This window comes from Elephas maximus, chromosome 13 (assembly GCF_024166365.1).
Source record: "Elephas maximus indicus isolate mEleMax1 chromosome 13, mEleMax1 primary haplotype, whole genome shotgun sequence".
Lineage (NCBI taxonomy): Eukaryota > Metazoa > Chordata > Mammalia > Proboscidea > Elephantidae > Elephas > Elephas maximus.
Genome location: NC_064831.1, coordinates 63,447,466 through 63,463,561, shown reverse-complemented (window position 1 = coordinate 63,463,561; position 16,096 = coordinate 63,447,466). Strand labels below are relative to the sequence as shown.

Sequence of the window (16,096 nt, the reverse complement as noted above, 5' to 3'; positions counted from 1 at the left end):
TCGAACCTGGCCTTCCAGGGCATTAGGATGGTTCGTTTTGTCAAGGTGGAAGGATAAACTAGATTGTCTTTAATAGTTTGTCAGCCCGATCTGCAGCTTTAAATATCCAGACCTGTGGTTTGTGGAACTCTGTTTGTCCCCTGGCCCTGGACCCTCAAACGTTAGGGCCAGGCCCACCCTTTTGTCTCCAGCTGAGAACTCCGCCAAGTGCCTTGGAAAGATGACCTTCCTGCCTCTGCCACCAGTGGCCTTGACTTTTCAAACCTCTCTTTCCCACCCATGGCAAAGGGCTGCCAGTCCCCAGGGCTCCAAAGGCTGGGAAATGAAGAAGCTTAATAATAACAGCCCTGCCTGTGTACGTATCCCAGGGCCCAGAGCTCATTCGTAGCCAGTTTTAATTTCTCAAGCAACCCTGAGAAGTAGGGGTTGGGGGAGGAGATGTCTAGCTCATTTTGGCTGAGGAGCTCAGGTGTTGTGGGAGATGAGGGCAGGGGCTGCGATGGCCATCTCTGAGACAGTCCCATGTCACTCAGCCTCCTCTCCCCCAGGGTGGAGGGAGGCAGGGAGCTGGTGGCATCCTGGTCATCCAAAATTCAGGAAGGTTAACAACTTGCCCAAGGTCACACAACTGTCCTGTTTGCCTAGTGCTAAAGAGGCAGGAGTGGGATCTTCCCCCAGAGCCAGAGCTGGGGCACTGGTACGGGGAGCTGCTGGGGGAGTGTGGGGAGAGGCTGGGCAGGGGTTCATAGGCTCAGGAGCCAGGCTGCTGAGGGGCATGGCCAGCAGGGAGGGATGGGGCCAGTGGCACTGGCTTCACACTGAGGCTGACCCTGGTCACACGACTGGCCACAGGCCAACCTGCATGGTCCCCAAAGCCAAAAAAAAAAAAAAAAAAAACCCATTGCCATCGAGTCGATTCTGACTCATAGTGACCCTGCGGGACAGAGTAGAACTGCCCCACGGGGTTTCCAAGGCTGTAATCTTTATGATATGTCACAAATCTGTCTTGGAAGAAGTGCAGCCAGAATGTTCCTTAGAGGCAAGGATGGCGAGACTGCATCTTACATACTTTGGCCATGTCAGGAGGGATCAGTCCCTGGAGAAGGACATCATGCTTGGCAGAGTACAGGGTCAGCGGAAAAGAGGAAGACCCTCAACGAGGTGGATTGACACAGTGGCTGCAACAATGGGCTCAAGTGTAACAATGATTGTAAGGACGGCGCAGCACCGGGCAGTGTTTCGTTCTGTTGTACGTAGGGTCGCTATGAGTCGGAACCGACTCAACAGCACCTAACAACAAAAATCTTTATGAAAACAGATAGCCATGAATTTCTCCCATGGAGTGGCTAGTGGGTTCGAACCGCTGACCTTTTGGTCAGCAGCCAAGCACTTAACCACTGTGCCACCAGAGCTCCTGCCTGGTCCCCAGTGCCCACTATTCCTTGCAGGCCATGGCAAACACTGAAATGTGTTAGCTTAGCCAAGAGCTAGCATGCTGACAGCCCCTGTGCTGACTTCTGTGCCCCGAGTGGTGCCAGGCTGTAGGGCACACAGCATTGTCTAAAGCACCACACTATGTGCATGGCATAGGGGAGGCTAGATGTCGGGAAGTCCTGCCCAGCTCAGTGGCCAGCTGCTGTGTGAATCTGGGCACAGCATTCAGCCTCTTTGGGTTTTCGTTTTTTATGTGCAAAATGGAATGACTGAAAACCGCCCATCCCTTTCTTGGTCAGTGTAACAACCTAATATACTGGCTACAGAGTCAGACAGACCTGGGTTCAGGATCTGGCTCTGCCGCTGCCGCTGTGATCTTAGGAGAATACCTTTGCTACTCTGAGCCTTGGTGTTTCCATCTGCTCAATGGACTAACAATACATTCAGCAAAGGGTTGTTGAGAGTTTTAAGTGAGAGGATGAGTGTGGACCCCGTGTGCCTGCACTCCTTGTGGTATCATTGTTCCCTGCTGCTGGGGCCACGGTGAGTGATGCATAGTCCTGGGCTACCAGCCTTTCATGAACCTTCCAATGCTCATTTCATCCTGAGAAGACTCCTGCATGTTCAGCTGAAATATTCAGAGTCGCTCCCTTACAGGGGCCACAGGTAGTCATGACCCTGGAGTCTGTGGGCTGTGGACAAACAGTATTCATTTCTAGCTTTTCAAAACATAGACCCAGGCTGAGCCCCTATTTCAGAAGGGGAAACTGAGGTCACTAGTATCAGAATGTCCTGCCACCAGCTACGGGGCTGTAGCTAGAAGACCACTAGACCACTGGAGCATTGAAATATCTAGGGTCTGTCTCTTTGAGCCTCAGTTTCCCCATCTGAAATCAATCAGGTCTCTGTGGCATTTGACAAGTCCATAATTTTGACCCAAAAGCCCTTCGATACCCATTACTAAGCACTTCGTATATATAATTTAGTCCTAGGTACAGTGGTTAAGAGTTTGGTTGCTAACCAAAAGGTTGGCAGTTTGAATCTACCAGCTGCTCCTTGGAAACTCTATGGGACGGTTCTACTCTGTCCTACAGGGTCACTATGAGTCGGAAATGACTCAACGGCAATGGGTTCTTTTTTTTTTTTTTTTTTTTGACAACCCACTCAGGTAAGAATTTTTGTCTCCATTTCCTGATAAGAAACCTGATTGGAGAGTTTCAGGGACTTTCTTGAGGTCACACAGCTAGAAACTGGGTAGGAACCAGGCCAGGAATTATGGTCTGTCTGAACTTGGAGCCTGTGGGCCTGTGCTGGTCCCTCTGCAGTTTCAGGGCTGCCCTTGGTGTGGGTCCTGAGTGAGGGTCTAGGGACAGATTTAGGGAATCCCATGCCCCTGGCATGACTGCAGACCTTGGGTTAGAGAGGCAGCCCCCTGAGGAGCCTCAGGAACCTCAGGCTAGCTGGCTCTTGTCCCCAGGTGTCCTCACTCCCTGGACAAACTGATGAAGTGGCTTCTCCACCATGACCTCCCTCCACTTGTCTGGCCTGGATGGCTGGACCTCCCGCTGGAGGCCTCTGTATCTGCCCCCAATCCCAGGAGGCCTCTCTCTGGGACTCCCCAGCCCAAAGTCAGCCTCTGGGGCCTGGCCTGGCGTCTGCACCGGGCTGGACTCTCAGCCAAGTATGTGCAGAGCAGGGCCCACAAGCCCCTGCAGGGTCTGCAGGTGGGGGCCGTTCTTCTACCTGGCCAGCCACCTACCTGGACCACCCCTCTCACCCCTGCTGGCAGATCTTCCACATGACCTACGACCTGGCCAGCGCCGTGGTGCGCATTGTGAATCTCATCGGGATGATGCTGCTGCTGTGCCATTGGGATGGCTGTCTGCAGTTCCTGGTACCCATGCTGCAGGACTTCCCCGACGACTGCTGGGTGTCCATCAACAACATGGTGGTGAGCACACCCCGCCTGGCATTCCCCGGAGAGCCAGGGCCAGGCAGGGGGCTAAGGCCCGAAGGGGCAGAGTGGGTTGACTACTTGGAGCTCCCGAGCCCCAGGATGTAGGGCCCTGAGGTGCCCAGTAGAGTTCCATGTTTGCGGCAAGTCCAGGTATCCACTCACAGAGCTCTGTCTGGGAGCTGTGGCCTCTGCCCTTCCTACAGCCTCTGTGGAAGTTGGGAGCCTCTGTGTTTGGCCCTGATTTCACCCAGGGAAACAAGACCTGGGCCTCCTCAGGTTGTGTCAGGTGGGGCAAAGCTGGGCTGGTGGCTCCTGCCCTCTACCTCTGCCTCTTAGAAGCAGCTCAACTCTTAAAAGCTGAACCCAGAAAGCAGAAACCCGGAAGGGACACTGCAGCACACAAAGACTCCAGGTAACACTGGCCACTTTCTGCTCCAACCGCAGAGTCGGGCCATCCTTGCAGCTTCCTCCCTCCGTACACACAGGACCTGGCCACAGTGGGCTCCTGCACTGGGGGGGGGGGGGCTGGGCAGGATGGAGCCAGATCTCCTCCCCACCCCTAACACCCTCTGCATGAGAGAAGTTGGAAGTGGGGCTGGGAAGCCACAGGGCAGCGTCCCCCTGCCCCTCTGTGGCTGGAGGAGAAAGGACCCTGGCCCTGCAAGCCTTTGCTCCTCTGGCTGACCCCTAGCCTCCCTCATCCTCCCTCGCATTCAGTTGGGTTTGGTCTGAAGGCAAATGCCCAGGGTCCCAGGGCGAGGAAAAACCTGCTTTGAAGAGGTGAGAGAGACCCTGAGGCATCTTTCAGCGTCAAACAGGCCTTTACAAAACAGCCTTTTGATGAGCTAAGTGTAAATGAATTGGCCATATGGATTGAATTCTGCAGTCTCCAGAGGCTAGGCAGGGAAGCAGGAAGCAGGGCTGGAGGCAACTGGGAGCTGGGCCCTACACCCTACCCTACCTCCCCCTCGGTCAACCCCTCAAACCCCCACCCTAGTCTGGACTGAGAGCCACCAGATCCAAGGGACTAGCTGGGCTTGGTCCAGTACCTTGCAGAGTGACCTTGAACGTGGCCCTCAGGCTTCATGAACTGAGAAGCCCTCCATGTCTTCCTACAGTTGTGGGAAAGGCCTGGTGGTGGCCAAGTGTTTGGGGCTCTGGGGAGTATTCTGTGGGTGCCCTGGGCAAGTTCCCACATCGTTACTAGTGCACCTGCCCTGTGTGCAGAGAGACACCGAGGAGGTGGCCTGCGCTGGGGTTCGGCTGATGGCCCTGTCTGGGATGGTCTCCTGTATAAGAATAACAGGCTTGTGGATGCACTAGTTCAAGATACTGCCCTTCTTAGCCTTCCCTGAGACCGGACTGGCAGTGTAGACAAAAATAGCCAGGAGCCCTGCTCCCTTCCTCTCTGCTCCCGCCCACACGCATTGTGTGTCGCCAGTCTACTTTGGAGGCAGTGGGGATATAACCAGTGGCTGCTGCCCTGGGTGTGTTGGGAGCAGGGATCTCACAGGAGGTGGAGTTAGCTTGGCCTCCTCGCTTCAACTTTTGCTTACCCAGAATGAGGACAGTGTTTGCAGCTCTGTCTGCTGGAGCCTTTTCCCCCCAGGGGAAGCGTATCTGGTTTCATAATTGAGGTCAGTGGGGAAATGGGCTTCACTGAGCGGTAGCTTGGGGGTGGCGGAGCTATTTCAGCAACAGAAGGACATCAGGGTGGCTCAACCTAGAGCCGTCTGCTATTCCAGAGAGCTCCAGGCTGCCCCATGGGGACCGAGAGGTCAGACCTGGGCTTGGCTGGCTCCCATCCCTGCCTTTGCCTGGACTTCCAGTCTGCCCCTCACCCCCGTTGCAAGAGAAAGGCCCAAGTGGTGGCTTCACTCCATCACCACAGGTTGTCAGCTCGGTCCTCCTGGTCCCTCACCCAAGACTCTCAGCCTCCAGCAAGGCCCTGAGCCCTGAACTCAGCCACTGAGAGAGCTAGGTGGAGGGCATGGGAAGATGGAAGGGTTGGGGACTGTTTTCGGTACCAGCGAGAAGGGCTGGCCTTCTCATTGGCTCAAACCCATTCAGGCCTCCCCCACCCCACCATCTGTCTGTCCACCCTTGTGTCTGTCCACAGAACAACTCTTGGGGAAAGCAGTACTCCTACGCCCTCTTCAAGGCCATGAGCCACATGCTGTGCATCGGATATGGGCGGCAGGCACCTGTGGGCATGTCAGATGTCTGGCTTACCATGCTTAGCATGATCGTGGGTGCCACCTGCTACGCCATGTTCATCGGCCATGCCACGGCTCTCATCCAGTCCCTGGACTCCTCCCGGCGCCAGTACCAGGAAAAGGTAGGGCAGAGAGCCATGATCCACCCAAGGCACTCAGGAGAACCTACCCATTGGTTGATCCCAAGAGGGGGTCCCCAGGTATCCAGCCCTGTGCTCAGGACTCTCAGTGTGGGGACAGTGAAACAGGAGGGGGACACCCCTTGGCTAAGGACTGCTCAGCTCCCTGGCCTTAAGCCTTACATATCTTTTATCTGCACCCCTCTGCTCCCTCCTGGTGTAACTGAGGGCCTGTCTCTCCTGACAGACCCTCTGGATCTCACCCTGTCCCTGTTCTCAGGGAGCTCACCTTGTCCACGAGCGCTGCCAGCCTCTAGCCTCTCCTTTACCACTGGCCCTTCCCATCAGTATTTAAATTTGCTCAGTCTCTCCCTTCTCAGAAGCCTCTGTCCTTCCACCATCAACCTGCTTGATTTATTGTCTGCCTCCTCTTCATGGGCAAATTCCTAAAAAAAACATTGTTTATGCTTGCTGAACCCATTTCCTTATCTCAGCCCCTTAGATCCGAGTTCCCCAGTGCCCTCTATGTTGCTAAATCCTGTAGAGCCTTTTTGGCCCTTATCTTGCTTGACCTCTCAGCAACCTTGACAGGGTTAACACTCCCTTCCTGACTTCTCGTAGGGGCGGTGGTGGTTCAGTGGTAGAATTCTCGCCTCCTGTGAGGGAGGCTCAGGTTCAATTCCCGGCCAATGCACCTCATGCTTAGCCACCAGCCATCCGTCAGTGGAGGTTTGCATGTTGCTAGGATGCTAAACAGGTTTCAGCAGCTTCCTGACTAAGACAGACTGGGAAGAAAGGCCTGGCAATGTACTTCCAAAAGATCAGCCAGTGAAAACCTTATGAATCACAACGGTCTGATCCACAACCAATTGTGGGGATGACACAGGATGGGACACCATTTCATCCCATTGTACACGGGGTTACCATGAATCAAGGGCCAACTTGACAGAAGCTAACGATCTTGCCTCCTTACTTGGTGTCCTTGACCCCATACTCTCCCAGTTTTCCTCCTACCTCTCTGGCTCCGGTAACTCAGCTGCTGTCAAGTTGATTCCAACTCATAGTGACCCTATGTGTGTCAGGGTAGAACTGTGCTCCATAATGTTTTCAAAGGCTGAGTTTTTGGAAACATCACCAGGCCTTTCTTTCGAGGCACCTCTAGCTGGACATGAACCTCTAAGCTTTAGATTAGCAACTGAGCACATTAACTGCTTGTGCCATCCAGGGACGCCTCCCTCTAGTTGGTCCTTCTTAATCTACTTTGCTGACTTCTCAGTCATTAGCTGTGGACAACCCTGGTGGCTTGGGGTTAACCTCTGTTCCTCTATCTATACTGCTTCTAGGTACTAATGTTTTACAACCCCCACACCCACCTCACGTGTTTTTATGTTCATCTCTATGCAGTGGGGCCAAATTAGTATAATTAGCCTCCACTTCTTTTCAGCTTTACACTGTCTGTTTGATGCCTCCCTGGGCACCTCAACCTCATTATGTTCAAAATTAAAACAATCTTCCCTCCCCTCCATTCCAAACCTACACTGTCCCCCATCTCAGCCATACCAACTCCCAAGCCGGGAAGCTGGGGGTCATCCCTGACCACTGTCTACTCCACCACTCAACAGTACTCACCAAGCTCTGTCATAAATGCCTGCCTCAGAAATTCTTCTCCTTTCTCTCCATCCCAGCCAGCCTGTGCCCTAGTGCCCAGCTTCTCTCTTGCCCAGGTCACTACAACACCATCCTAACTCTTGCATGCCTCAGTGCTTGAGAGCTGTTGCCTGGAGTCAGACTGCTTGAGTTCTAATCCCAGCTTCTCCACTGAGGAACTCTGTGAGCTTGGGCATGTCGCTTCACGTCTCTGTGCCTCATTTCCTCATCTGCAGATGGTACCCCTGGGTGGTACAAATAGTTAACGCACTTGGCTACCAACCAAAGGGTTGGCGGTTTGCATCCACCCAGAGAGGTGCCTCGGAAGAAAGGCCTGGTGATCTACTTCTGAAAAAGCAGACATTGAAAACCTTGTGGAACATAGTTCTACTCTGACACGTAGGGGGCGCCACAAGTCAAAGTCAACTCCACATTGGCTGGTAAAGATGGGGATAATAAGGGTAGTAACGTCATTGTGTTTGTGAGCAGCAAGTAAATACACGTCAAACCCTTAGGCCCATGTTGGCACCTGGTAAGCTATTCAATATTTATGAGCTAAGCAGGCTCCACTCTGCCCTTCCACTCCATTCTTCACACAGCAGTTAGAGTGGTTTTTAAAACACGTATAAATCCGATGGTCTCACTCCTCTCGTTGAAACTCTTCAGAGCTGTCACAGCGCTCTTGAAATGAATTTCTAAACGTTTTCTCTCAGCCCAGCACTTAGGGGCATAACCTGGCTCCGCCTTTCTCCATCCTCAAATTGCGCCTTGGGCCACAGATCTCTCTAGTCTATCTTGACCAGATTTTCTCTGACCGTGCACGTGCCATGTTCTCTCCTGTCCCAGGGCCTTGGGACGGGCTCTAATACGAAACTCTCCTCTCTCCTTTTCAACTGACAACTTCTTCATGTCCCAGCCTGAGCATCCCCTCCTTGGTGAAGCCGTCCCTGACCTGCCAGCCCCCCACCCCATCATACGGCCCGTGGCACCCTCTAATTCTGCTTCACCACGCATTGCACCCCCATGATTACTTAACTAATCATATGAAATCATTTGTTTAATGGCCCTGTGAGGGCAGGATCCAGGTCTGTCCTCTTCTCTGATGCATTTCTAGGGCCTGGCACATAGGAGGGGTCCCTGTTGATTCATCAAGTGCCTGTCTGCCTGCCTGCCCCAGGTGCTGACCCAGAACTCCCTGGCCACTGTTCGGGAGTGAAGGCTGGGTCCCATGATGCCAGGAGGAAGAGCTCAGAGACGGCTTGCAGAGCTGGGGCAGGATGGAGAGTAGGGGAGCGGGGAGGTGTAAGAGCATTCTAGGTGGTGAAGAAAGCAGACTGGAGAGAGGAAAGAGTTCCAGGTCAGCAATAAGGGAGCTGGGGAGGGGAGGTAGCAAGGGAGTCAGGTTATAAAGGTCAGGCAGGGGCTTAATCTAAGGCCAGGTGAAAATCAATCTGGGACCATAGTCAGGGCTCAGAGTGTGACCAGGGTCAGAGCTCAGTGTGTGAGTAGGGCCAGGGCTCAGTGTGTGTCCAGGGCCAGGGCTCAGTGTGTGACCAGGGTCAGGGCTTAGTGTGTGACTGGGGTCAGGGCTCAGTGTGTGACTGGGGTCAGGGCTCAGTGTGTGACTGGGGTCAGGGCTCTGTGTGTGACTGGGGTCAGGGCTTAGCGTGACCAGGGTTAGGGCTCAGACAGAGGCCAGGATCAGGAATGAGGATCAGAGTTTATTCTAGGGCAAGAGTCAAGTACACGTGGCTTCCCATTTGAGAGTTGACCTTATTTTATTCTTTGGTTAATAACTTTCCAAGACTCACTGATTCACCCATAAATGTTACCTCCCCTCTGTTCCCACTACATCTCTCACCTGGACCACTTCAACAACCTCTGACTTCCTCCCTGCTTCCAGACTCCCCCTCCCACCCTTGTCCATCCTCCATCTGCTACCAGGGGAATTCACTAAAACAGCTCCAGCTGTTCCGGCTGCCCTTGACCTCAAAGCCAGCCAGGAAGTCACTGCCCCCTCGGTGGGGGGGGGGGAGGGGGGATTAGGAAGAGTACTGGCATAACTTAGAGCAGATAGAGAACAGGTTGGCTGGAAGGACCTTAGGAAACTTCACCTTCCCCCTCCACAACTGGCATTATTAAAAGCAGTACCACCATGTCCCTACCTCCTTGGAGCCCTGAGAATAGGCTGCGTATTTCTGATTGTTCCTGAGGTTACAGGGACCTCCCTCACTTTCCAGTGTAGGAAAATCTGCTCTTGCCTACTCAGTGCCTCCTGTCCCTAGTCATGCTCCTGAGGATACCCCTGTCCACCTACCAGCCAGGAATGGTAGGAGTAACGCCTGCCCTTCACTCTCAGGGTTGGCAGGATCAGTTCTTATTTGGGTTTAACCCATGCGGACCTAGGTTCACAAATCTCTTGTGCCCAGACCTCTCTTTGAAGGTCCCTGATCTAGCCCCTCCTCCATGGACTGGAGTTGCCCTTCAACAACATAACTCAGGGCTTCAGCTGAGGCCATGTTTGGATAGATACCATAGGATGGATTGGGATGGGTCGAATACTTTTGCTTCAGTCTCCAGTTCTAACTCACTGGAGCCCAATCCATCTGACTAGGCCAATTTATTGCCTATACTAGGAAACAACTCTTCCCAGAGTCATTGGGGCCTCTCCGGCCCTCAGTGCAACATAGAAAAGACAGATGTTTAGAGGCAACTTGATGGACCTCCTGGATCTGTTGACTTCTGTCACCAGACTTTGTACAGTCCATATTGTCCTCTCCCATCTCCATAGGATTGAACATAGAGAGGACAGGACACTTTTATGAAGTCTGTCTCTCTACTCCAAGCAGCTGGGCATCAGGGCCATTGCTGTGGGCACAGTGTGACCATACTCACACTGAGGACCTCAAATCTCAAGGAGCCGAGGTCTTGTAACAAGGCTGACAGGGTTTGGTGCTCAGCTCTGGTCACCAGCAGAGCCAAGACTGGGGTGGTGCCAGCTGACTGGCTTGGCAGTGACACCCCCACCCCTCTCTTCCGGGACTCAGTATAAGCAGGTGGAGCAGTACATGTCCTTCCACAAGCTCCCGCCCGACACACGGCAGCGCATCCATGACTACTATGAGCACCGCTACCAAGGCAAGATGTTTGATGAAGAGAGCATCCTGGGTGAGCTAAGCGAGCCACTGCGTGAGGTGAGCTGGGCAGCCGCTACCAGGGAAGGGGAGCCAGGCCTTCCTGCCTGGCAGCTCCCCTCACCTACCTCTTTCTGTTTCCCAATCCACCCCATCTGGGGAGCAGGAGATCATCAACTTCAACTGCCGGAAGCTGGTGGCCTCCATGCCGCTGTTTGCCAATGCAGACCCCAACTTTGTGACGTCCATGCTTACCAAGCTGCACTTCGAAGTCTTCCAGCCAGGGGACTACATCATCCGCGAGGGCACCATCGGCAAGAAGATGTACTTCATCCAGCACGGCGTGGTCAGCGTGCTGACCAAGGGCAACAAGGAGACCAAGCTGGCTGATGGCTCCTATTTTGGAGGTGAGACAGCCAGGGGGACCTGGAAGAGAGGAGGCCACTCCCAGGGATGGACTAGAGGACACCAAGGATGAGAGGCATTGATGCCTGCATGGCCACAGCTAGAGGTGGGGATCTGTGAGCCCAGTATAGGGGGGTGGTCCCAGAGATGGGAAAGTCAGTCTGGAACCCCATTTGGTGGGGAGAACAGACATCCACTGTGGCCACAGCCTAGGGGTGGGGCCTCGGGAGCCTGCCAAGGCTTCTGGACCAGCTTGTGGGGACCCAGGACACGGCAGGCAGGAGGCACTTTGGAATTTGCTGGGAGTCCCGGTGGGGCTGTCCGTTCCTCCCTGATTCCTGATGTCCCAGCAGAGATCTGCCTACTGACCCGGGGCCGGCGCACAGCCAGCGTGAGGGCTGACACCTACTGCCGCCTGTACTCACTGAGCGTGGACAACTTCAACGAGGTGCTGGAGGAGTACCCCATGATGCGGCGGGCCTTCGAGACCGTGGCGCTGGACCGCCTGGATCGCATAGGTGAGAGAGGAGCCACAGGCAGGAGGGCAGGGTTCCTGATCGCCTAGGCTGGGGTGTGGTCCCCGTCCCCTTCCCCGCTCTGGCTTGAGCCACTTGCTCTTGTTCTGTGTCCCAGGCAAGAAGAACTCCATCCTCCTTCACAAGGTCCAGCACGACCTCAACTCTGGTGTCTTCAACTACCAGGAAAACGAGATCATCCAGCAGATTGTGCAGCATGACCGTGAGATGGCCCACTGTGCACACCGCGTCCAGGCTGCCACCTCAGCCACGCCCACCCCCACACCTGTCATCTGGACCCCACTGATCCAGGCCCCGCTGCAGGCCGCCGCTGCCACCACCTCCGTAGCCATCGCCCTCACCCACCACCCACGCCTGCCCGCCGCCATCTTCCGCCCACCCCCGGGGCCGGGGCTGGGCAACCTCGGGGCTGGGCAAACACCGAGACACCTGAAGCGGCTACAGTCACTGATCCCTTCTGCACTGGGCTCTGCCTCACCTGCCAGCAGCCCATCCCAGGTGGACACGCCTTCGTCATCCTCCTTCCACATCCAACAGCTGGCCGGATTCTCTGCTCCTGCCGGACTGAGCCCTCTCCTGCCCTCGTCTAGCTCTTCCCCGCCGCCCGGGGCCTGTGGCTCCTCCCCAGCCCCCACGCCATCTGCCAGTACGGCTGCTACCACCACAGCTGGGTTTGGTCACTTCCACAAAGCGCTGGGCGGCTCCCTGTCCTCCTCCGACTCTCCACTGCTCACCCCACTGCAGCCTGGGGCCCGTTCCCCACAGCCTAGCCAGCCACCGCCGCCACTGCCAGGGGCCCGGGGAGGCCTGGGACTCCTGGAACACTTCTTACCACCCCCGCCCTCATCCAGGTCCCCATCATCCAGTCCTGGGCAGCTGGGCCAGCCTCCTGGGGATTTGTCCCCGGGTCTAGCTGCTGGCCCATCAAGTACGCCAGAGACGCCTCCACGGCAGCCTGAGCGGCCATCCTTCATGGCAAGGGCCTCTGGGGGGGCCTCCCCTGTACCCTTTCCCCCACAAGGAGGCCTCAGCCCCCCCGGCCACAGCCCAGGCCCCCCAAGAACTTTCCCAAGTGCCCCACCCCGGGCCTCTGGCTCCCATGGGTCCTTGCTCCTGCCACCTGCATCCAGCCCCCCGCCGCCCCAGGTCCCCCAGCGCCGGGGCACACCACCCCTCACCCCAGGCCGCCTCACCCAGGACCTCAAGCTCATATCAGCCTCTCAGCCAGCCCTACCCCAGGATGGGGCGCAGACTCTACGCAGAGCCTCCCCACACTCCTCCGGGGAGTCCGTGGCTGCCTTCCCCCTGCTCCCCAGGGCTGGGGGTGGCAGCGGGGTTAGTGCGAGCAGTGGGGGCCTTGGCCCCCCTGGGAGGCCCTATGGTGCCGTTCCGGGCCAGCACGTCACTTTGCCTCGGAAGACATCCTCAGGTTCCTTGCCACCCCCACCCTCTTTGTTTGGGGCAAGAGCCGTCTCTTCTGGGGGGACCCCTCTGACTGCTGCACCCCAGAGGGAACCTGGGGCCAGGCCTGAGCCAGTACGCTCCAAACTGCCATCCAATCTATGAGCTAGGCCCTCCCTCCTTCCTCTTCTTTTTTCTCCCTTCTCTCTTCCTTCAGGTTTAACTGTGATTAGGAGATATACCAATATCAATAATAATTACCATTAAACAAAACAAAAGAAACAGAACCCACCCCAGAAAAACAAAAGACAGCAGAAAATAACCAGGTATTCTTAGAGCTATAGATTTTTGGTCACTTGCTTTTATAGACTATTTTAATACTCAGCACTGGAGGGAGGGAGGGAGGGGAGAGGGGAGCAGGAGGGGCCCAAACGTAGAAGCCAGAGAGAAGGCAGGTGGGGTCTCTGGGGCAGGGACAAGGGTGGGGTGACCCATATTTGGGGTTCCTAGAACAGATCTGTCATGGTATTTATTTTAAGAAACAACCACCACCAGTCCCTTAGCTGTGAACTTGGAGCCCCACTCTGCTGGGGGTCACCTCGTTCCCCGGGAAGGGGCTCCCCTTGCGTGTATTCCTGGGGAGCCTCAGACGCCTGGGTCCTGGGGACAAAACAGAGCAGGGCCTTGAGGACCTTGCATTTTTTCTACTGCAAACTTAGCAAGACATGTATATGACTATGTATATGTATGTAAGATGTGTATATGTATAGCTATGTAATGCTCTCTAGAGCCATGTAGATAGTGAATCACGTGCGCACACGTGTGCGGTCTAGTTTAACCCTATGTCGCCAGGACACCCAGGTCACCTTACATCCAGCAACCCGCCTTGGCTGGCAGGCTGGGCACTGCAGGCTCTGGGGGAGGTGTTCTCTCCAGTCCTCAAGGATGAGGACCCCCCAGGACTCCTCAGCAGGCCCCCTCCTTCCCCATCTCTGGTCTTAAATCCAGTCCCAGCCCAACCTTTCATCATGTGGAAGCAGATGACTCTGGGCTGTGCCTCTCCTTTCCCGCAGGGCTTCAAGCACATCTTGTCACCTCTGGGGCCCTCACTGTCCCCATCTGTACAGTGAGGGGCAGGTGAGGGCAACTTCTATTTATCGAGTCTGCTCTATGCCAAGCGCTGGTCTAGCACTTTACATGCATTAACTTCTTCAGTTTCACAAAAACCATGAGGTAGGTACTTTCATTCTTCCTGTTTCACAGATAAGGAAACCGAGGGGCAGGTAATTTCCCCAGAGGCACATAACTAGGAGTGGCAGAGCTGCAACGGATCTGGGATTGAAATCCACGCCTGAGTGAGGCCAAAGCCTATGTTCCTTCCTTCAGAAAGCTGTATTGAGAGGGACTGAGTTCCACAGTCCCCAAGGATGGTGTAGAGGGAAGAGCCCAGATTTTGGAGGCAGGCAGACCCAGCTTCAAACCCTAGCTCTGCTGCTTTTTAACCATGTGACCTTGGGCAAGTTATTTAATTTTTCCAAGTCTGTTACCTCATTTGTAAAATGGGAGTAATTATGGTACCACCCTCACGAGGACCAGATGAGAAAAATGTGTGGAATGGCCAGCCCAGCGCCTGGCATACACCACAGTAGGTGCTCAACAAGTCACATTTCTTCTGCCCCTCTTCATGTGCCCAGCCCATGGCTCCAGTCAGCTGGGAGAGCCCCAGGGAGATTTGGCTGAAGGCTCCAGGATTTACAACCTCAGGACTCCGGAGATGGGTAGGCCTCCCTAAGGAACTGAGGAAGGGGTGTAGCCAGTGGCGGGCTTGAGCCAGGCCCTGAGAGATGGGAAGAATTAGAGGAAGGGAGGGCAGTGAGTGGAATGGAGTTCCCAGTGGGTGCAGAAGCAGGAACTTCGGGATGAGGTCCACAGGCTGGAGAGCCAGGGAGAAGGCCTGGGATGGCAGCATGAGAGGATTGGCCTTGATTCTGAAGGCAACTGGAAGCCACAGCAGGTTTCAGAGCAAGGGCCAACATGAAAGCAGCTCAGAGGCCTCCTGAGGCATGCATGATCCCCCTCCCCAACAGTCAGGGAGTACAGGTTCCGAACCATCCTCCATGCTCCAAGCCGGAATGTTGGCAAGACCTGGTTTTGTCTTAGGGTGTGAGGCAGGCCCATTTCCCACAGATGGGCTGGCGGGGGGTGGGCAGTAATGGAGGAGAGAAGGGGTGAGGGATCCTGGGCTCCTAGGGATAGAGCTAAGAAGCCAGCCTGGCCCTGGTCTCTCCTGGGCTGGAAAAGTCCCTCTGGGGCCTGGGGAGTTCTCAGAACTGGAAAGATTCAAGCAGCAGCTTCAACCTGAGTTCTACAACACCCTCTCCCCAAAGCAGGCAGCTCAGCGGGGGCAGCAGGACTTGATCCAAGCCCGGAGTCTAGTTCTGGAGGCAGCAGGGATGGTGGGGAAGGGGACAGGAGTCAGGGTGGAGGGTCCAGGGGCGTGAGGAGCCCCCCCTTGCCATCAGGGCCTGGCCTAACCACCCTCTTCTCTATACACACACATACACACACATTTTATAAAAGCTCTGACCCAGCCCAGCCCACTCATGGGAGACTATTGCTGCTCCCATCCTTAATCCCCCCACAAGCAATTTTCGAATCTTCCACTTTTAAAACGGAAAACAGTAAATGCGCGGTATTGTATATTTTATTTAAATAAAAAAATTCCAGCAGATGCTGTCTTGTCTTAGGAGTCAGGGATTGGGGGTGGGTGTGAGGCTGATGCAGATGCTGGAGGAGTGGTATCTGGAGCCAGGCTGTGGTCATGAGCCTGGAGCACAAGTGGGCGCTTGTGCACGCAGACCTACACCCCAAGGTGTGCCCGGGAGTGTGAGGCCATGGGGGGTCCCCCAGCCCCAGCCCCCGCAGACTTGGTCACCACACCCTGTGCTGTGGTCACAGGTGTGTTTATGGGCTGGTGGGAGTTGTTGAGGACGGTGGGTGTGTTGTGCCCTCTGCCAGTGGTGGGGAAAAGGCAGGGGTGGGAGGCTGTGAAACCTGACTCAGACCTTCCCCACCCCAGCTGCCAGTGCTCCAAGGTCCCCGGGGCTCCTTGATGCTCCATGGAGGAGAAGAAGGGCGTTAAGTGTTGGCATTAACTCCAGCTGGATACTGAAGGAAGGGGGAGATGCCAGCTTAGCCAGATCACATCTGCCCTCAGAAGCTGGAGGGCAGCTGGGAGACAGAAGTG

The 16,096-nt window shown here is 55.2% G+C and overlaps 1 protein-coding gene across 1 annotated transcript in view; it reads left to right on the top strand.

The window, feature by feature from the left end:
- Positions 1-13,014, top strand: part of HCN4 (hyperpolarization activated cyclic nucleotide gated potassium channel 4) — a 52,764-nt gene extending 39,750 nt beyond the window's left edge. The window contains exons 3-8 of the mRNA XM_049906032.1: positions 3,224-3,385; positions 5,511-5,729; positions 10,421-10,567; positions 10,674-10,914; positions 11,266-11,430; positions 11,546-13,014. Coding sequence (XP_049761989.1) covers positions 3,224-3,385; positions 5,511-5,729; positions 10,421-10,567; positions 10,674-10,914; positions 11,266-11,430; positions 11,546-13,014 — 2,403 coding nt within the window. The remainder of the gene's footprint in view (positions 1-3,223; positions 3,386-5,510; positions 5,730-10,420; positions 10,568-10,673; positions 10,915-11,265; positions 11,431-11,545) is intronic.
- Positions 13,015-16,096: the final 3,082 nt, after the last annotated feature.